The sequence below is a fragment of the Aegilops tauschii genome, chromosome 7 (genome assembly GCF_002575655.3).
Source record: "Aegilops tauschii subsp. strangulata cultivar AL8/78 chromosome 7, Aet v6.0, whole genome shotgun sequence".
NCBI classification, from domain to species: Eukaryota; Viridiplantae; Streptophyta; class Magnoliopsida; order Poales; family Poaceae; genus Aegilops; species Aegilops tauschii.
Genome location: NC_053041.3, coordinates 633305564 through 633327407, shown reverse-complemented (window position 1 = coordinate 633327407; position 21844 = coordinate 633305564). Strand labels below are relative to the sequence as shown.

The 21844-nt window shown below is 45.2% G+C and overlaps 2 protein-coding genes across 2 annotated transcripts; one reads left to right on the top strand and one right to left on the bottom strand.

Annotated features, from left to right (window-relative positions):
• Positions 1-4923: 4923 nt before the first annotated feature.
• On the bottom strand, positions 4924-5596 carry LOC141027563 (uncharacterized). Its single transcript, XM_073504630.1, has 2 exons — positions 5165-5596; positions 4924-5112 (listed from the first exon to the last, which is right to left on the bottom strand). The coding sequence occupies exons 1-2, from the start codon at positions 5594-5596 to the stop codon at positions 4924-4926; spliced, it is 621 nt and encodes a 206-aa protein (XP_073360731.1).
• An 841-nt stretch (positions 5597-6437) lies between these two features.
• LOC109784787 (transcription factor GTE12) lies at positions 6438-12734 on the top strand. Its single transcript, XM_020343384.4, has 10 exons — positions 6438-6960; positions 8072-8831; positions 8930-8978; positions 9074-9138; positions 9253-9307; positions 9380-9439; positions 9596-9717; positions 9841-9907; positions 11930-12051; positions 12138-12734. The coding sequence occupies exons 2-10, from the start codon at positions 8127-8129 to the stop codon at positions 12504-12506; spliced, it is 1614 nt and encodes a 537-aa protein (XP_020198973.1). The 5' UTR covers positions 6438-6960; positions 8072-8126; the 3' UTR covers positions 12507-12734.
• Positions 12735-21844: the final 9110 nt, after the last annotated feature.

The window sequence follows — 21844 nt, the reverse complement described above, 5'->3', positions numbered from 1 at the left end:
ACCGGATACTCCTTACCCTCTTCCTTGCGCTCCACCACCACAGCCACACTGACGGCTCGTGTGTTAGCGGCTACATACAGCAATAGGGGCTCCTTGTCAATAGGAGCAGCAAGAACTGGGGGCTCAGCTAGCTGTCTCTTCAAATCCTCAAAAGCAGCATTAGCAGCATCATTCCAGACAAAGTCATTTGTTTTCTTCATCAACTGGTATAGTGGCATGGCCTTTTCACCCAAACGGCTTATGAACTGGCTCAAAGCAGCGATGCGGCCCGCCAGACGCTGGACGTCGTTTATGCACGCCGGCTTAGCCAGAGGGGTGATTGCCTTGATCTTTTCCGGGTTAGCTTCAATGCCTCTGTGAGAAACCAGAAAACCCAAGAGCTTGCCTGCGGGAACACCAAAAACACATTTGGCCGGGTTAAGCATCATCTTGTAAACCCGGAGATTATCAAAGGTTTCTCTAAGATCATCTACCAGGGTCTCCTTCTCCCTGGATTTAACCACGATATCATCCACATAGGCATGAACATTGCGCCCAATCTGGTTATGAAGACAATTCTGCACACAACGCTGGTAAGTCGCCTGTGCACTCTTGAGCCCAAAAGGCATAGACACATAACAGAAGGCTCCAAAGGGAGTGATGAACGCCGTCTTCTCCTGGTCCTTAACTGCCATTTTAATCTGATGGTATCCAGAATAAGTATCCAAAAAACTTAAGTGCTCACAACCCACCGTAGCATCGATAATTTGATCAATACGGGGGAGAGCAAAAGGATCAGCCGGACAAGCCTTGTTTAAATCCGTGTAGTCCACACACATCCGCCAGGTGCCGTTCTTCTTGAGCACGAGCACCGGGTTAGCTAACCATTCTGGATGAAAAACTTCAACAATAAACCCGGCCGCCAAGAGCCGGGCTACCTCCTCACCAATGGCTTTCCACCTCTCCTCATTAAACCGCCGAAGGAATTGCCTGACCGGCTTAAATTTCGGATCAATATTGAGAGTGTGCTCAGCGAGTTCTCTAGGTACACCTGGCATGTCAGAAGGTTTCCATGCAAAAATGTCCCTGTTCTCACGGATGAACTCGATGAGCGCGCCTTCCTATTTCGGATCCAGATTGGCACTGATGCTGAACTGCTGAGATGAGTCACCTGGAACAAAGTCAACAAGTAGTCTCATCAGCTGACTTAAATTTCATTGCCGGCTTATGCTCCGTGGTCGGCTTTTTCAAAGACGTCATATCTGCCGGGTCAACATTGTCCTTGTAAAACTTCAACTCCTCCGTCGCACAAACAGATTCAGCGTAAGCCGCGTCACCTTCCTCACACTCCAAGGCTATCTTTCGGCTGCCATGAACCATAATGGTCCCATTGTGACCCGGCATCTTGAGCTGCAAGTACACGTAACACGGTCGTGCCATGAACTTGGCGTAAGCCGGTCGCCCAAATAAAGCATGATGCAGACTTCTTATCTTAACCACCTCAAAGGTTAATTTTTCCGCCCTGTAGTTGTACTCATCTCCAAAAGCCACTTCCAGCTCGATCTTACCAACTGGATATGCCGACTTACCAGGCACCACACCATGGAAAACAGTATTGGACTGGCTGAGGTTCTTATCAATCAACCCCGTACGACGAAAGGTCTCATAATAGAGGATGTTAATGGTGCTGCCTCCGTCCATGAGCACCTTAGTGAATTTATATCCCCCCACCTGAGGAGCCACCACCAGGGCCAGATGACCCGGATTATCAACCCGGGGAGGGTTATCTTCCCTACTCCACACAATAGGCTGCTCAGACCATCTTAAATAGCGTGGAACTGCCGGCTCAACAGCATTCACAGCCCTTTTATGAAGCTTCTGATCTCGCTTGCACAGACTGGTGGTAAACACATGATACTGTCCACCATTGAGCTGCTTTGGATTGGTCTGGTATCCCCCTTGCTGCTGGTGCTGATGACCCTGGCCGGACTGCTGATTAAAGCCCCCTTGAACATTCTGAGAATTGGAATTTGAACCGCCGCCCGGGCCATGAAAACCGCCAGCGCCTGAGCCGCCGCCCGGGCCACTGTTGCCACTGAAAGCATTGGAATTTTTAAAGGCCTTCATGATTGCGCAGTCCTTCCACAGATGAGTGGCCGGCTTTTCCCTAGAGCCATGCCTTGGACAAGGCTCATTTAACAATTGTTCAAGCGTCGGGCTTGACCCGCCGGCTCGGGGAGGTGGTCTCCCCTTGCGCCGGTGGTTGTTACCCTGTGAGTTGGTGTTAGCCACAAATTCCATACTGCCATCAGCCTTACGCTTGTTAACTCCTTGGTTCGCCGGGTTATGCTGGGGGCCCTTGCCATTGCCATTCCGTTTTCCCTTCCCTGTCCTTTCATCATCCGACGCGGGATCCTTGGTACTATCAGAGTCGGCGTACTATCAGAGCCGCCATCAGCGTACCCATATCATTGCAATCGCGCTTGAGCCGCCCGAGCTTCATCTTCAGGGGCGTAAAACGACAATTCTGCTCTAACATTAAGACTGCAGAGCCGGCATCCATCTTATCAGATGAATGTATTATCTCTTTGACCCAGCGAACCCAATGGGTCGTAGACTCACCCTCCTGCTGTTTGCAATTAGTCAAATCCACAATTGACATAGATTGCCTACATGTATCTTTGAAGTTTTGGATGAACCGGGCTTTTAGTTCAGGCCAAGACCCGATAGAGTTCGGTGGCAGTCCTTTCAACCAAGTGCAGGCAGTCCCATCTAACATCATGGTGAAGTACTTGGCCATTGCCGCTTCGCTGACCTCCAGCAACTCCATAGCCATCTCATAACTCTCGATCCACGCTCCGGGTTGTAAATCAGCCGTGTAATTAGGTACCTTCCTAGGCCCCTTGAAATCCTTGGGCAGACGTTCATTACGGAGAGCCGGCACCAGACAAAGAACACCTCCGGTCCTCGTAGGTATACCCGCGTCGATGGAAGCCGTCGGATAAGCCGGGAGTGGCTGGTAAGCCGTCAACTGAACCGCCCGCTCCGCCTCTTGCCGTGCTCTGTCTTGGTCCACCGCGTTAAAAGCTTCATTTTGATCCGGGCCGTGCCAGGAGGCAAGTCACGGCGTCGGACATTGCTTGAGCCGGTCGCTGTGACCATGTGCCTGCTATAACTCGGGCTCCGGCCTGGACGAGGGGTTGAATGAATCCTGTCCCGGCTATAAGAATATGCCTCCTGTTGCGCCAGAGCCGTCTGAAGGAGCTCTCTGACCCGACGGGTTTCGACCGCCGTTGGAGAGTCGCCATCGATTGGGAGAGCCGCCAGTCGGGCCACCGCGGCGACCATGTTTTCCAACGGGTTGGCATAATGACCCGGTGGTATTGGCACGTGCTGAGGCGAGGTAGTGTTCACCCGGGGAGGCCCCATCACTTGGGGCTGGATTGGCGTTCCAGCTCCGGGCGCCGTGATCTCTGGCGGGTTACTGGGCCCTGCACCAGGCGTGTTGAAGAGGTTTCGAGGATCGTAAACCGGAGGGAGTCGAGATTGGGCCTTTTGATGCCTCCTTCTCATGACCTCATTGGACGCGTTCTGATCCATCGTGAGCCGGAAAGACTGCGCTTGAATCAGCTGAGTCTGGGCGTCGAGAGCCGCCCTCTCTGCAGCCATCCTGATCCCTTCCGCCGCCAGATCCTCCTTGGCCTTTGCTAGATCGAGCTTTAACTGTGCCACCTCCGCGTCATGCTGAGCTTGATCCGCCGTGGCGACCGTAGCGGTTAACAGGACCGTCATCTTGTCTGTGAGATCCATCAGCACCTGAGCCGGCGAGGGCACAGGGCTTCCTGCCCCGGCGGTGGGGTTTTGAACAGGTTGTGCGCCAGCCATGAAGATTCCAACCCGGCTCGGCGGCTCAAAGGGGTCCGGAATACTGTCGCCATCGGAACAACCCTTGAGCCTGCCATCTTGAAGTTGGTATAACGAATCGGTCTCTTCTGTGGATGACTCGCCGTCAGAGCGAGCGGTTGTCTCATCACCAGATCCAGATCCTTTAGAGAGCTCTCCATGGACGCATCCCACGAAAGCACGCTTCAAGGCAGGCAAAGTCCGAGCGGGTCTTGCACGTTGAGCCGTCTCGATGAGATCGGCGCAGAGGTCCGGCTCACCAATCTTGCCAATAAAGACATGGATTCCGCCGAAGGGGACCCGGTACCCGTACTCAATTGAGTCGGCGTCGGGGCCCCAATTTGCATCATCGATGTAGAGCTTGCCGCGACGACTCTTGGTCATCCGGCCCACAGCGTATCCCTTGAGCCCTTCGAAGCTGCCCTTCAAGAACTCAAATCCACCGCGCGCGAGCCCCACGGTGGGCGCCAACTGTCGTGGAATTGTCACGGCAGATGTCCTTGTGCAAGGACTTAGTCGTGGAGCCATCGCAGCTAGGAAGCTTAAAGGGGTTAAACGGGACAAGGAACACGAGGGTTATACTGGTTCGGCCCCTTACGTTGAAGGTAAAAGCCTACGTCCAGTTGAGGTGGTATTGCTTAGGGTTTCGATGAGCAGGGAGCTTAATCGCTATGCCCGGCTCTCGATCTGTTGTCTCCCGTCCTGAACCGCCGCCGGGTCGTCCCTTTATATAGAGAGGTTGACGCCCCGCGGCTCTCAGAGTCCCGGCCGGCTTATAACAGTATCCGGCTCGGACTCTTAACTACTCTTGCCTTACATTACAAGTCTTGCCATAACGACGGTTTATCACTACGGGCCTTAAGCCGCCTCCGGGTCTTAAGCCCACTATGAATCCGCCATCTTCTAGCCTGGTATTGGGCTTTACGTGATGATCATTATCACATAACCCGGCCCCTCCTGGGCGGGTGACTCTGATGGTTATATCCTCAACAAATGCCATATCCAAAGATCCTGCGAAGCCACCGCTTCTAATATGACAGTTCACGCTTTGACATGCCCCTTGTACTGGCCCTGCCAAGCAAATGGATAGTTCTTCCACTCCCAGTGCATACAATCTATGCTGCCAAGTATGCCTGGAAAGCCTCTAGCTGCATTGGTCGCCAACAATCTCTCTGTATCAGCGACAGTTGGCTGCCTAAAGTACTCCGGGCCAAACACCTCGATCACAGCCTGGCAGAACTTGTACATTTGACATCAGACATGTTGTCTCACTCATACGCACATACTCATCCATCAGATCGCCTGGAATTCCATATGCAAGCATGCAGATGGCCGCGGTGCATTTCTGGTAAGAGGAGAATCCAAGCTTGCCAAGGGCATCCGTCTTGCACTCGAAGTATGAGTCATGAGCAACCACTCCCTCTCGGATACGATTGAACACATGCCTTGCCATTCGAAAACGGCGACGAAATTTATCCGGCTTGAAGAGCGGGGTGTTCGCAAAGTAATCGGCATAGAGCAGGGCGTGGCCTCTCTCCCTGTTGCGGTTCAGGTTGGGAGCACGGCCAGGGAGTGACCCCCTGTACCGAGGAAGCTGCCGTTGAATGTGGTCGTGAACGACCAGTGCAGCCACCACAAGATCTTCATCATCCGACGACGAATCGTCCGATGAACAAATGAAGTGGTGGAAGAAAAACTCATCTCCATTATCCATACCTTTGTGGGCAAAGTGTTGAACACCTTGCGGTCGTGGTGGAAAAGAGGCCGCGATGATCACCTCAATGCAGCAGGGGTGGTTGGCGGCCGGCTAATGGCCGCTTTGGAGCACTCGTCAGAAGCTGTCGTGGCCGCCGTGGTACGTCGCCGGCGGTCGTATCCCCTCTACCGCCGGCTGCAACGGCGACGGCCAAACCTCCTCCGATCGACGGCCAAAACTACGGCGAAAGCGCGGGCGTGGTGGCGGCCATGTCGAGACGTGGTTTGGTATGGACGGCTGGGGCTGCGCGGTGAGGAGGCAGCCGGAGAATAGCGGCGGTGCCGGCGGCGTGGCGGGGAGAGGGGGTGGAAGCGTTGGAAGCGAAGGGACTGCTTGTGTCCCCGACAGGCGGGCCATGGGGGGACAAGGGCGAGCGGCGAGCCCGTCCGCGCGATGTCCATTTCACCCCAAACTCGGCGCAAGTTTGGGCCGGGGATGCGTCGAAAACGGACGGAATCCGAACATTTGTCCGTTTAGGGCCGCGCGTTGGGCCGCGCTATTCGTCCATTCTACCCCAAACGGACACACCCGAATAAAACGGGGTCGCGCCGTGGAGTGGCGCCTCAGACGGGCTGCACGCCATGGAACGGGACGCGATGACTTCTTGGTCTTAGCAGCTCCGACCGAAAAAGAACCAATTTTTTTTGACGTTTTTTGCGGGTGCATACATTTTCTTAACAAAACCAGACACACACACGCGCGTGGGAGGACTTGAAAAAAAACCCGGGGGAGATTTCCTGATTGTAACAAAATATCGCTAGTTCTAAGTTATTAGCCCCTGGAACGAGCCTGTATTTACGCCGATATTGCCACTCCATCCACGAAACGAGCCGGCCCTTCTCTCCCCGCCCCCTCTGCCCTCTCCCTCTCCTCTCTCGCACCAAAAAGAAAAAAAAAGCTCTCGCGCTAGGGTTCCTCCAGCGCCGCCGCTCCCCTACCCCCCCGCCGTCCGGCGGCCCCCATCCTCCCGCCTCCGCATCCACCCCCAGCCGCTCCTCCCCCGCCCGCCACCGACGCCCTCCCGCCGCTCCTCCGCCCCCGCGACCGACCACCCACCGCTCCCGCCCAAATTCCCCGCCTTCCGCCGGCCCCATCCTCCCGCGTCCGTCCCCCGCCGGCCTGTTCCACCGCCCGCCCCCCGACGCCCCGCCTCGACGCGGAGGCCGCGCGCCGCGGAGCCCGGGCCGAAACCCTAGCCTCCGCGCGCGTGCAAGTCTCCGGCTCCCCGCGACGCCAGCGGAGGCTCTCCCTCCGGGGCAAAGGCTTCCTACGGAACTCCCAGGGGGTCTGCCCTCCGCCCGCCCCGCCCAAGACACGCTCAGGTTGGTTCTTTATCTCTCTCTCTCTCTCTCTCTCGCACACGCCACGAGGGTACGATCTATGAATCTAGGGTTAACGGGTTGGGGTTCTTGGCAAATTTGGGGTGGCTCCTTCGACTGGGGATTGGATAGCCGGGCGCCTAGCCTCGCATAATAAGGACTCGTAGTATCGTGTCAGGGAATCTCATCTCCAATAGGCCGTTAACCCTAGAATCATAGATATCTTGCGCTAATTGGGCTGCCCACTCTTGCATAATTGAGGCTTTTAGGGTATATTGGGGAATCTCCAATAGGCCGTTTCTTAGCTTCTTACTAGGAGAAGAGAAAAAAACAATTTTTTTTCTAGAAAAGGCCATTCGGCTAGCCTTGTTGATTAACAAATGCCATGGAACCAAGTTAAGGATAATACCCTGCTTGGTAGTATGCCGCCTCCATCGTGGTGACATAATCGCAGTAGTCCGTGGGGGATCCGTAGTAGACCCCAGCTAGTATATGCTTGGTAGTAGGGGTCATAACGCACACCGTTTCCCATTGTTGGCAAAATAAAACTAGGGGGATCAACATCCCGAACACAGGATAAGGAAAGTTGTCCCTTTTTGGAAAAATTGTCTATGAACTCTAACAATTACTTGGAAACATTTTATGATTGTCCTGTGTGTTCTATGCATGTTGCATTTACTGTGTTCACCCTTCTGTTTTGTTACTAGCTGCCACAGATTATGGGGCATTAACTCCATGCTTTCAGCACACATTTTGTTCCAGATTCAGAGTTCTTACTTTCCTCTTTTGAAAAATAAGAAATTGAAATTTAGTGACCACTCGTTGTCTGTATGAGCTGTTAGTGTTGTTACTTCATACTCCCTCTGTAAACTAATATAAGAGCGTTTAGATTACTAAAGTAGTGATCTAAATGCTCTTATATTAGTTTACGGAGGGAGTAGATTTTATTTTATCTGTACTGCCCTAAGTTCTGTCCAGTCAAAATAAACTGTTCATCCTAGAATGGATAGTACATGACCAAGTCTCATTGTCCTCCGTCTTCTTTTTCCTGTCTGGCCTATGATTATCTCGGCATTTTAAGCAGCTTGCTTCTGACTGAATATTCTGTTTTCAGCTGACTGAGAGAAGCTGTGCTGTATGTACCATGTGTGTCTATCGGAGAGGGCATCATGAAGCCTGAAGTTACTGCTCATTTGCCAAAATCAGAAAGTACTAAACCAATCACAATGACCACGCAAGCCTGTAAGAGGCGGAGGTCAGTTTATATAAGCAGTGGGTCAGAAGATTCTGGTACAGATTCAGAGGTTGAGGGAAGTAAACGGTCTCAAAAATCTGGGACGACGTCAATATCTTCATCTGAGCATCGACCATCTTCTAACAACAAGGCTGGAAGCATGAATGCTAGCAAGACAAGGGTCTGTAGAAATATTCTGGGGAAGCTCATGGATCACCCGGGTGGTTGGCTGTTCCATAAACCGGTTGATCCAGACCTATTTGGCATTCCTGATTACTTTGATGTTATCCGCAATCCAATGGACTTGGGCACTGTCAAGAAGAAACTCACAAACAAGAATTATTCAAGCACCGATGAGTTTGCAGCAGATGTGAGACTAACATTTTCAAATGCAATGACGTATAATCCTCCTGGAAATCAGGTCCACACAGTAGCTGAACAGCTGAATATAATGTTTAATTCGGAATGGACATCATATGAAAGAAAATGGAGCGACAGAAATCTGAAGCCAGTGCAGTTGCCGATGAAGGTAATTAAGGCTCGTGTGGCTGTCAATTCAAAGCCAGTGGTTTCTGGAGGGTTGGTCGCATGCTCAAATTCATCTGCAAAGAAGACATTGACAAATGCAATATCCTCCAAAGTAAGACCACCTGATACCTTCATTCACTTGGTTATTTGGTATTTTGTCTTTCTAACGGCAATATGATTTTAATGTACTGCTATATGTTATATGGACAGGTAAAAATTAAGTTTTGTGTGCGTGGATCGGGGCAGACCTTATCCAAAGGTGTGAATGGTGTAACTTCTTTTCATTATGTGCCACAAACTTTTCAGGACTATACTTTTCTGTCATGATTATAGATGTTTTTTTTAATAATCCAGAGACACCTTTGCAAGCAGCTGGTAGCAAGGAGGGCTCTTTAAATCATTCTATCCCATGCACCAAGGTTTTGACAACGAGTTCCCTTCTGTTCGATGCATTTCTGTATTTAGTTTTATGGCACATCATTAGTGAAGCAAATTCTCAGTTGTCCCTCCTAAGACTTGTATTCCATCTTTAGGAGAGCGCTAACACAACTAAGGTCCAGTCAAGTGAGCACAGAGTTCAGTCGATTGGTATGTTGATGAATTCCATCTAATTGTATCCCATGCCATCTGTTTTGTTAATGCTTTTGTTTGCTCTCTTAGGAAATGAATCACGGTCTTGCAGTGATACTTCAACTTCGCCTCTTTCTTCCTATGGACAAGGTTCTATCAGCTTGCCCTCTTTTATCATATCTTTGTTCATCTAATTATTGTTTAATTCTTTATCTGTGGTGATAACATAACAGTTAGGAACTTGGCACAATCTTGTTGACATATATTTTGTTGCTAATGCAATGCATGTTGTGATGTGAATCTCAGGAGACGGAAGTTATTTACAGGCTGAACCTTTGTCACCAACCAAGGCCCTGCGTGCAGCAATGCTTAAGAGGCGTTTTGCTGGAACGATTGTGAAGGCACAGCAGAAGGCACTTCTGGACCATGTAATTTTCTGTAATATGTATGCTAAAATTTGTACACTAGTATTACAATTGTGCTATTTAGTCAGCAAGTTTTCTGCTGCACTTGCAGTTCTGGCTGATGTGCTGTTTTGATCTCTTTCTTAGGGGCAGCAAATAGACCCTGCAAAATTACAGTTGGAAAAGGAGAGGCTGGAAAAAAGGCAGCAAGAAGGTAATAATTAACCACGAGCTTCTGATCAGCAATTTTATATAGGCTGGATACATTTTGCTGTCCACCAGTTCTGTGAGTTTGGTCAAGTATCTTACATGTGCACTGAGCTCTCTCTCGTAGTCATGTGGACTTGTAGTTCCCGTTCTTTAAATGTGATACTTTTTCATTTAAACCCAAAATAAACTACACTTGTTTGAATGTTTTACGCAGAAAATAAGCTAAACTTGTTTGAATTCTCATGCCCAAAATAAGATACTTTGAATTCTTATTCCAAAACTAAGATATATACTTGTTTGAATTGTACTACCTCTGTTTCTAAATGTAAGACGTTTTGGCAGTTCAAATTGAACTGCCTGAACTGCCAAAACATCTTATATTTGGGAACAGAGGGTTTATAAGATATGAGATTTTTTTGGTGTTCACAATGGGCCTGTTCGATGCTTCACTATAGTCTCACATGCTGATATGGCACTAATAATAAGTGAGGCGAAAGTGAGGCTTGATATTTTATCTTGAATAGTTTGTTAATGGATGGATTATGTTTTTTGAACAAGTTTATTAGTCATCAGACCTTAATTCTTGTGCACAACTACAAAAAGAATGCCAAAAGTGTCCCTTCCCCAGATTTATTTGTACAGTCCGTAATTTGTGTATTTCATGCCTTGGCTTATAGTGATGTTTCACCTAGTTCAGCTAATTTTGGCATTGTTAGCTACCATTGTGTACTGGCTAGGAACTGATAGTTATTGTGTGCTACGTATATGGTTTATATGCCTTAACCCCGTCCACTCTTAAAATGGTTGTTGATGAACCAAGTATCTTCTTTCTCATGTGTGGTTCTCTGAATTGCCTTTTCCTCTTGCTCGAAACCATCCATGTGCCAGCCAATTTGAAGAGTTCAACTTTGTCTCTAGTCATTCTACGTCCTATTTTGCCATATGTTTCCATTACCAGTGGAGTGCCCTTACATTGGAACATTGTATTTTTTACTTTGCTAGCATGATATGATACAGATATTACTGTAATTCAACATGAAAGTTGTTAAAAGGAAGAGCATCCCTACAAAATTGAGGCATATGTACACATTGGAAAGGGTCATGAATACCACATGATCAAGTTTCAGGGACCATTGCTGTACTTACTTTGATCTTATCTGAAGTAAGTTGGCAATAAGTAAAATACAATCTGGTTAGTAAATGAAAGATGCTTATGCATTAAGCATTAGCGGTAGCTGATAGATACGCATCAGTTAATTATAGACAGTTGCCTGTCAGCTAGACAATCAGTTTATAGCTTCTCTATTAAAGGAAGTCCCGTTGCTTGTAGGCAATCAAGGAAGGAAGAATTCACAACATGAATTGATATTTTTTCAAAGGGTAGCTGTTATTTGTCTGATATGTTAAGATGGATGAGTTGGTTCTTGGTTCTGGGAGTTTTTTCCATTACTGTAGCGTCTGGTATGTAAGTCTAGGTACTAAAGGTTGTGGGTTGTTTGGAACAAACCGACTTACCCCTGTACCGGCCTAGTACTCTATACTCCTTCCATTCCTTAATGTTAGTTATATTTTTGGGCACAATAATGGAGGATTTGGGATAGAAATATCCCTGCTTAGTTTGGTGATTACAGGCATAATTATGGGTGATAAATTAATTATCCTTCCAAAAAATAACTTGGACCACTGCATACATGAAGCATGGCTTCCAAAAATAAATGGCTGTTGGATTTATTTTGGGTAGAATCTGCAGTTCAATGGAAATAAAGCAAATACACCTAACAAATTGGAATTTCTCTCAAAAACATATCTACCTAATAACATTAAGAAACGGAAGGAGTATATAGCAGTATGGATGATGGGCAACAACATGAACTCCTTGAAAATGGAGAACAGAAACTCTAAAAATATATTCTGTATGGCTCATTTTTAGGTCGTACTCTTTTGTGCCGCGTTGACATTGAGTTACACCATTGCCGTTAAATGCTGGCCTTATTATGGCTTCCTCCAAATTCGTTCTGTGCTGCAGAGAAAGAAAGGATTGAGGCCCAGGTGAAGGCCGCTGAAGCTGCTGCACAGTTCAAGTTAGATGAAGAACTAAGGAAGAAGAGGGAGCGAGAAAGGGAGGCAGCACGGCTGGCACTACACATGGTAGTAGCTGCTTGTCCTGTGACCATCCAGCGAGTCTCTAAGCTTGATGTCCCACCGTGGCTATTCAACCTTTTTCCATTTTGCAGATGAAGAAGACCGTTGACATTGACAACAGCGACTTCCTAAAGGACCTGGAAAACATCAGCAAAAAGTGGGAACTAAACCCTCCTGCCAAGCTAATTGTGGATTTCGTCGACGGGATGGAGCTCCCACCTGGCCTCGGAAGCCCGCTGGAGAGGCTCGGGCTTTTCATGAAGAGAGACATCGAAGAAGAGGTCGAAGATGAAATGGAGGACAGCGTATCACCACCCTCCGTGGATGTCGACAGCGTATCACCACCCTCCGTGGATGCCCACAGCATATCACCACCCTCCGTCGATGTCAACAGCATATTACCACCCGCTGTGGATATGGATATTGACGGGGAGGAAGGAGAGATCGGCTGCTGTGGGTAGCATTTTTTTCCTTGTGATTTGTTTCTCATACGTATTGTGTACCAACACGATCGTACATCGTGGTTATAAGGTTACGATGTGATTCTGCCCCGCAAGCGGGCTATGTCGACATAAGCGGAGTGCACTGTAACTGTTGTGGTATTCAGAGTGAGTTTCTCGTACGAATGTTCTGTAAAACAATTGGAAAAGGAGAAAAAAAAAGAGATAGTAGTGAAGTGCTTGTGTATATATATTACGCTTGCGATGGTGGTGTATTATCCCAGTGAAATGGCATTTTGCCTGCAGTCGTGACCAGCACATCCGGATGGTGATGCACAGAATGGCGGACAGGTACGGCCAGGGTAACTACGCTAGGACTTCACTCATACATGTGATGGCTGTCAGATCAACTTGTGTAATCTGAAACTGACACTCGGGGGAGTTTCATGCGTGACCATGAACATGAAAGATGCTGGGTGTCCTGCCGCTTCAAGTCCAAAACTTCTAGGTGCAATGGTCACTTGGCTCAGCTGATGAACACCCAGAGCAATTTGTGCATGGGGTTGCTCATCCATGGTGTGGTGGAATGCGCAGGTATGTCGTGTTGCAACCGTCGGATGGTACATGAAGGGTGCAGTTGGTTCCCCAACGGAGTGTAATGGAATGTCATGGTTCCGTTTCACTGTAATGGGTTGGTTCCGTCCTTGTGTTTGGTGTGCGTAATTCAAAGGAATGGAATGATTACATTTTAGTGTTTGGTTAAATTTTGTAAGTTTGATGCACCACCTTAAGCAATAAAGACCTCCTTTCCCCCGCAAAAATTGATAGCCAAGCACATAATGGCTTATAGCTGGACACACACATGGGTTCTAAATGAGCTGCACTGGACATTTTCCATTTGTTAGTTTTTTCTTTTCTACAATTTGGTAAAAATATGTAAATTATAATCACAGTAAAAAATAAAGTTAGAATATTCGTTCATTATAAATAATATACATACAAATAAAATAACTTACTTGAAAAATATATTTGTGCATTATATATTTGAATATATGTTCATATAATTTTTGAAACTGTTCACATATTTAATAAAATATTCATGTAGTATACAAGAAATATTTATGTTGTTTTAAAGTGTTTACATGTTTAAATTTTTTTGTGTGTTTGCCAAAATATTTATATATTAAAAATGACAAGGCAAATAATATGTATGAAAACAATATATTTTTAAACAACAATATGTAATTCTTAAATTTATATTAATACTTCTTAAATAATTCTTAACTGCTTTACTTTATAAAAATATAATTTGTAAGTATTATTTTAGTTTTATATGCATGGTTTGTCAAATAATACGTGAATATTGTAACAAGGGAAAAACTAAAAATGGGCCATAGTGGTTACAGCCCATTTAAGAGCCATGTGCTTATTTCCTTTCTTTTTTTCATTTCATTTTTTTCTTTTCGAAGTCATGAACATTTTTGAAATTCAAATATTTTTCTTTCAAATACGAATATTTTTATTTAAAATTTCTGAAGATACTTAGAATTTAGGGACATTTTTTCAAATTTGCATTTTTTTTGAAATTACGATTTTTTTCATCAACCTCAAAAAATAGTTTTCGAGATTTAAAAATGTTTAGCAATTTGAAAAAATGTTCATCAATTTTAAATAATGCTCGTAGAGTTCAAAATTTGTAGATCATATATAAAAATGTTCCTGAATTTTCATAAAATATAAAACATATTCGTTGAATTCATAATTTATTCATCATATACAAAAATGTTCAATAAAATTCAAAAAATTTCACGAAAAATTTAAAATTTGTGCATTATAAGACAAAAAATGTTCATCAAAATTCGAAATTTTTTATAAAAATTCAAGAAGTTTTTTAAATGTTAGTTTTTCTAAATTGGCAAACACTTTTGAAATTCATGAGTTATTTTGCGATCCTCAACATTTTTTGATTTTTTTGAATTATCGAACTATTAGAAAGAAGCAAAAAGGGAAAACAGAAAATAAAAAGAAACAAAAAAAGAAAAATAATAATAATAAGGAAACAGGGGAGCCCTGCCCAGGTCTTGGGTCGGCCCAAGTCCGCGCGTAGGGAGCGAGGGTGTGTGCGTTTGGTCGATACTCAACGCATAGCGCGTGGAATAGGAGCTCCCTTGCTATCCTTCGTATGCGGAAAACTCAATTGGGTCGGGTGGCTCTTTGTCTGCGCTATAGAACGAGGTGTTTAGTTCCAGCCCTTGTGGTGAACATTTTTCGTATGAGTTTTCCCTTTGCATCTAACAGGTGGGACCCAATGGTCATAGAGACATAGTGGCGTTTCAGGGGCTTTATATGAGATTCCCTATTAATGTAGGGGGTTTGTGCCAAAACAAAACGATTCATCTCTGCTCAATCGCTAACAGTGGGCCAGGTGCCACACTATCACATGACACGAGCGGCGTATACGGCTGCAAACGAAAAATTGTAATATATATGCACAATAAGGCAAGTTGGTACTAGTTTTTCGTATTTTGCAACTTTCGGCACCAAACAAATTGCACATGCTATGCAACTTTGTGTACGACGTAGGGATGGCAATGGGTACCCATTACCCGCGTACCCTGTGGGTAAAAACCTTATTAGGGTAAGGGTATGGGACAAAAAATTACCCATGGGTACTTAAATGGCAAAATATCATACCCATCGGGTAGAGAGGGTACGGGTATGGGATCGTATAACCCATGCCCGCGTACCCATGTACCCATCTAAAATGTTGACAGGTGGGTTTCCGTTAATATCCCAATGTATTCATTTCCCCTCCTAATCATGCTAGGTAAAAACTCTAATATGTATTCAAATTATCTCTATAATTTATCATGATTTCGTGAAGTTAAAGTGTATGCATATGTGTTGTTGTTTAACATTTTTATATGTCACTTTATAGGCAAGTACTTTTGTTTATGAGAATATGTTGTTGTTACAATATGTTGTTGTACATTGTTGTTTAAGATGTGTTGCTATTAATAATTTATGATTATATGTTGCTTTTTACAACTATTTTCTACTCAATTGATGTGTTCTAAACGCGGGTATTTCTACCCGCGGGTACCCATAAGCCCTGTCGGGTGACGGGTATGGGTAAAAATTGTACCCTTGACGGGTATGGGTATGGGTGTTGGGTAAACTCATGACGGACGGGTAAGGGTATGGGGTAGCTCCACCCGTACCCATACCCTGCGGGTGCCATCCCTAGTACGACGAATGTATTTAACTCCGTTGGCAAAACATAAGTAACTTCCATACGAAAGAACTGCAGCATGGGTACAACTGACACCAACTCGACCTGGCTCATCTACAGAAGCTCCCCCATGCTTGCTATATGGCATCACACTCCTTTTTAGTCAACACAACGTCTTGATGAAATACCAAATGAACAACTTTACTTAGGACAAGATAAGTTCGTTTGCCTCCTACCAGGCTATCTTGCTCGATTGAGACGGGCACGCTGATACGTCTTCAATGTATCTATAATTTTTGATTATTTCATGCTATTATATTATCATTTTTGAATGTTTTATATTCATTTTATAGCAACTTTATATCTTTTTTAGGACTAACCAATTGACATAGTGCCCAGTGCCAGTTGCTGTTTTTTGCTTATTTTTTACTTCGCAGAATATCCATATCAAACGGAGTCCAAAGGCAGCGAAACTTTTTGAAGATTTATTTGGACCAGAATACAACTTGGGAGCCAAGGAAGCACCAGAGGGGAGGCCCATGGGCCCCACCACCCACCTGGGCGCGCCCTGATGGGTGGTGGAGCCCATGGAGGTCCTCTCCACCGCCTCTTAGCTCTATAAATTCCCAGATATCCCAGAAACCCTAGGAGAGCGATCGAAACACAATTCCAGCCGCCGCAAGTTCGAGAACCATGAGATCCAATCTAGATCCCTATTCCGGCACCTTGCCGGAGGGGAACACGATGACGAAGGGGTTCAACATCCTCATTGGTGCTCCTCCGATGATGCGTGAGTAGTTCACCATAGACCTACGGGTCCGTAGGCAGTAGCTAGATGGCTTCTTCTCTCTTTTTGATTCTCAATAAAATGTTCTCCTCGATATTCTTGGAGATCTATTTGATGTAATGACTTTTTGCGATGTGTTTGTTGGGATCCATGAAGTGAGAGTTTATGATCAGATCTATCCATGAATATTATTTGATTTTTCTTTGATCTCTTATATGAATGATTGTTATAGCCTCGTATTTCTTCTCCGAATCTCCAACTAGATCGATTTTTCTTGCAATGGGAAGAGGTGCCTTGTGATGGGTTCGATCTTGCGGTGTCCTCACCCAGTGACAGAAGGGGTAGCGAGGCACGCATGTATCGTTGCTATTAAGGATAAAAAGATGGGGTCTATTCCTACATGAATAGATCTTGTCTACATCATGTCATCGTTCTTATTGCATTACTCCGTTTCTCCATGAACTTAATACACTAGATGCATGCTGGATAGCGGTCGATGTGTGGAGTAATAGTAGTAGATGCTGGCAGGAGTCAGTCTACTAATCTTGGACGTGATGCCTATATACATGATCATTGTCTTGGATATCGTCATAATTATTTGCTCTTCTATCAATTGCCCAATAGTAATTTGTTTACCCACCGTACGCTATTTTCTCGAGAGAAGCCACTAGTGAAATCTACGGCCCCCGGGTCTATCTTTTATCATATTGTTTTCAGATCTATTATTCCAAAAACCCAAAAATACCTTGCTGCACCTTTTCTTTACTTATTTTATTTCGTGTTTTTGCAAGATCTATTTATCCAATCTAGCACAATTTTATCTATCTTTTTATCGTAGAGGGATTAACACCCCTCTTGCGCGTTGGGTTGCAAGTATTTATTCTTTGTGTGCATGTACCATTTACATAGTGTTGCTTGGTTCTCCTACTAGATTGATAACCTTGGTTTCATAACTGAGGGAAATACTTACCATAGCTGTGCTGCATCATCTCTTCCTCTTTGGGGAAATACCGACGCAGATTCAAGCCACGTCACACGCTCGCGCCCGAAACAACGTGTCGCATGTCGCGCCTTACTATGTGGGGCTGAGGGGTTTGGTCAGGTACCTTAATTTACACATGCTCGGATAATGGATGCTGGCCGGCTGTCATCTACCTCTCGTTGGACTCGACGTGCATGTGCCATTTCTTCCACTTGTGCGGGGGCATGCGATGCTTGGGCCACCGTGTAGAGGCAGCTGTGGAAGGATATAGAAGAGGGGTCTAGAGGGGGGGGGGGTGATTAGACCCTTAGCGAGTAAAAGTGGCAGTTTTTAGTTTCTTCAAGTTAAGGTTGAGTTTAGCACAAGTTAAAGGGCATCCAATACATCTAAAGCAAGCATGACAAGCATATAAGCAGCAGAAAGAGTAAAGCATGCAATTTGCAAGAAAGTAAAGGGATGAGATTAGAGTGTGCAAACGCAATGGAGACGCGGAGAATTGGCGTGGTTCCGATAGGTGGTGCTATTGTACGTCCACGTTGATGGAGACTTCAACCCACGAAGGGTAACGGTTGCGCGAGTCCACAGAGGGCTCCACCCATGAAGGGTCCATGAAGAAGCAACCTTTTCTATCCCACCATGGCCATGCCCACGAAGGACTTGCCTCACTCGAGTAGATCTTCACGAAGTAGGCGATCTCCTTGCCCTTACAAACTTCTTGGTTCAACTCCCCATCATGAAGGAGGCTCCCAAGCGACACCTAACCAATCTAGGAGACACCACTCTCCAAAAGGAAATAGATGGTGTGTTGATGATGAACTCCTTGCTCTTGTGCTTCAAATGATAGTCTCCCCAACACTCAACTCTCTCTCTTGGATTTGGTAGAAACAAGATTTGAGTGGAAAGCAACTTGGGGAAGGCTAGAAATTAATGTTCAAATGGTAGGAATAGAATCTCTTGATCTCAACACATGAGCAAGTGGTTCCCTTTTAGAAACTGAATGGTGGAAGTGTAGGCATGTTCTGATGGCTCTCTCTTATGAGAAGAAGGGGGTGGAGGAGTATACATAGCCTCCACACAAAATCCAACCGTTGCACACTTTTGACCCATCTCGGTGGCACCGATCAGAAAATTCGGTGGCACCGATTTGTGCAAAAATATGAACGTTGGGAATCTCGGTGGGACCGACTGGAACAACTCAGTGGGACCGATGTGCCAGGGATTAGGGAAAACTTCATCTTGGTGGCACCAATTGCATCATATCGGTGGGACCGAAGTGAATGCAATGAGTAACATAGAATCAGTCAAGCCAACTCGGTGGGACCGAAGTGAATGCAATGAGTAACATAGAATCGGTCAAGCCAACTCGGTGGGACCGATTGCAACATCTGGTGAGACCGAAGTGATTGCAACAAGTCATAGAGCACTGGCAAGGCCATCTCTGTGAGACCGAGATCCGTATCGGTGAGATCAAATCGTTAGGGTTTTGGCAGCGGCTATGTCAAGATGAACTCGGCGGCTCCGGATGGGAAAACATATCGGTGGGGCCGAGTTGGAGTTTAGGTTTTGGACATATTTGGATAGAGAAAGTGGCTGAGGGTTTTGGAGCAATATCAGTATGCACTTGAGCAACAAGATCATTAAGCAAAATCTCATCCCCTTTTAATAGTATTGGCTTTCCTATGGACTCAATGTGATCTTGGACCACTTAAACAAAAATGTAGAGTCTTGATATTTTGCCAATCCTTGTCCTTATCATTTCTAAGGGGTTACACAGCCTCTTCTCCATGCCACGCCACTGTTGAACTTTTCTGAAATACACTAGATAAAACTATTAGTCCAACAAGAGATATGTTGACATTAATTACCAAAATCACCCAGGGAGCACTTGTGCTTTCCCTTTTTGGTAATTGATGAAAACATACATCAAAGGTTCAAGTAAATAATATGAAGAGTAGTAAGTAAAGGTTTGGAAGAACATGTAACTTGCATGACCTGCCCCTACATGTATGCAATCATGTGATGATAGAATTGAAAGTACATGTGAATGCACAACATGACAAAGTAAGTAATGAGTTACATGTATCTTGGCCATATGCATCAGAGCAAAAAGTGAAGTGAGATGTACCTTCATGTTTATGAATCCCTCTTGCAAACAATATGTGCAAAAGCAAGAGATCATCATGCACATGAGTGTGATGCATATACTTACCTTGTGGTTCTTGAGCTGACTCTTGAAGAGGTAGACTTGAGAAAACGTGGTTAAATAACACAAGAGAACTTCAAGCAAGAGAGATTTCAAGATCTACCAGAGTACCAAGACTGGGATGACATGTAGTAGCTGTGTATCACAGAGTGACTAGTTCATTTGAGTATTAACATGTCCCCAAAGAATTAAGGATTTGCAATAAATTCCAAGGATTTTTCTCCCCAATATCTAGGTTTCCTCTCCCCCTGAATCTAACATCTGATAATGGGAGTAGGTAGGGTGAGATAAAATCAGAGCAAAAAGATATTATAGTAGAGTAGGCTCAAAGCAAATTAAAGGCTAAAATAATGACTGACATATCTTTCCCCTCTTAAAGATATGTGAATTCTCTCCTCTTATGAAAATGCATCTCTCTTAGAAGATCTTTAATGTGCTCTCTCTCATTACAGACAAGCTTTGATGTGCTCTCTCTCCCCCTTTGACATCAATTTCCAAGAAGGGTCCTTCATGGATATAATTCAAGTGAGTGTGGTCCTAGAGAGACACAAGTAAGCAGTATGCAGCTTAAGATGCAGGTAGAGGGAAAGAATCATTGAGTGGAGCTGATAAAACATAAACACTTTAAGATGACAAAACTATTTTCTTAGCAGTGAATTGGTGGCGCCGATTTGTATCTATCAGTGACTCCGAGATGAGGCAGTCACAGACAAAGCATATCGGTGAGACCGAGTTAGTCCGTTGGGCAAAACCGATGAACTGTTTTGCAAGTAGAACATGCGCTTCGGTCTAGACGATAGGCTTGGATCGATGGAACCGAGTTCAACGCAGAGGAAAGATTTTGTCAACTCAACTCAGTTGCAATAGAAATTTCTCAAAGATTTTCCAGGAATTTGACAAAATTTGCAATGAATTTGCTTAAAGATACAAAACAGAAAAGAAATGAAATAAAGAGAATCTAGATGAAGTTTTTTTTGCTTTAGAAGGGAAACACAATAGAAAGATAAATACAAAGAAATGCAATGAACAAAAAGAACACTAGAGAACTTCATCTAGGGGTGGTCGGCGAGATAGTCACCTATGTTAGAGTATATTGACTTAGGAGTCAAGTGAGATCACTTGATCATAGGTCATACTCATCGTTAAGCTCAATATGGGGTTGCCATTTTTCATTTAAGCATCTTGATGTATTCTCATCTTGTTGAGTTACTTTGGCTCATGACTTGGAGCAAATCTTCTCTAAGATGGAAAGACATACCTTGGGTTGTGGTGTTGAACTTGATCATGTAGTTGAACTTCTGGTGGATGCTCAATGTTGATGTGGTCCATCAAGAGTTGGGAGCATCCTTAGGAATTTGATGCTCATCTTCTACATGGGTTAGTCTTGCAAGGAATAGCACTTGTGTATCCAAAATGACAAGAGTGAAATTCATCATATTGATATTGTCAAAGGATATGTTGAGTGTGTTCATGCTTCCTTGATTTCAACAACCAAAGCATAGATACTTGGTGATGTAGAAATTGCTCAAGATGTGAGTGATTTGCTATCTCATAGATTGAGGCTCATCCGAGTACCTACAAGGATTAGATACCATACAAGGGTGCAAATGTATCCAAGATAAATGATAGTCATCATTCACTAATGCAGGATGCTGCTAATGCGACACTACAATCAGAGAACCTTCGAGAAACTGTGTGCGATGCCATAATCGCAAACGGTGCTGTATGAAAACCGTCAGAAATGTATAAAACGTTTGCGATGACGGATGCATCAAACACGGTTCAGGTTTTAGTTGCGTGTGCGATGAAGGGCATACGGTTCAGTTCAATTAACTGTTTGCGATGAGGAGAAACAAAAGAAACGGGCAGCCAGATGAAGGCGTGTGCGATACACAACATACGGTTCACTGGGATGAACTGTGTGTGATTAGGCAACACAAAAGAAACGGGCAGCCAGATGAAGGTGTGTGCGATATACAGCATACGGTTCACTCGGATGAACTGTTTGTGATTAGGCAACACAAAAGAAACGGTCAGCCAGATCAAGGTGTGTGGGATATACGGCATGCGGTTCATTCGGATGAACTATTTGCGTTGACACAAGAGTACAGAAACGGTTCAACTTAACAAGACGTGTGTGTTGTGCGATGGGATT

What these genes read in the sequence shown, in the direction of transcription:
- LOC109784787 (XM_020343384.4), top strand. Translation starts at nt 8,127, where the DNA reads ATGAAGCCTGAAGTTACTGCTCATTTGCCAAAATCAGAAAGTACTAAA. An exon ending in GCACAGAGTTCAGTCGATTG is followed by an intron (nt 9,308 to 9,379) that starts GTATGTTGATGA and finishes TTGCTCTCTTAG; the next exon opens with GAAATGAATCACGGTCTTGC. An exon ending in AGAAGGCACTTCTGGACCAT is followed by an intron (nt 9,718 to 9,840) that starts GTAATTTTCTGT and finishes TCTCTTTCTTAG; the next exon opens with GGGCAGCAAATAGACCCTGC.
- LOC141027563 (XM_073504630.1), bottom strand. Translation starts at nt 5,596, where the DNA reads ATGGATAATGGAGATGAGTTTTTCTTCCACCACTTCATTTGTTCATCG. An exon ending in GCGATCTGATGGATGAGTAT is followed by an intron (nt 5,113 to 5,164) that starts GTGCGTATGAGT and finishes AAGTTCTGCCAG; the next exon opens with GCTGTGATCGAGGTGTTTGG.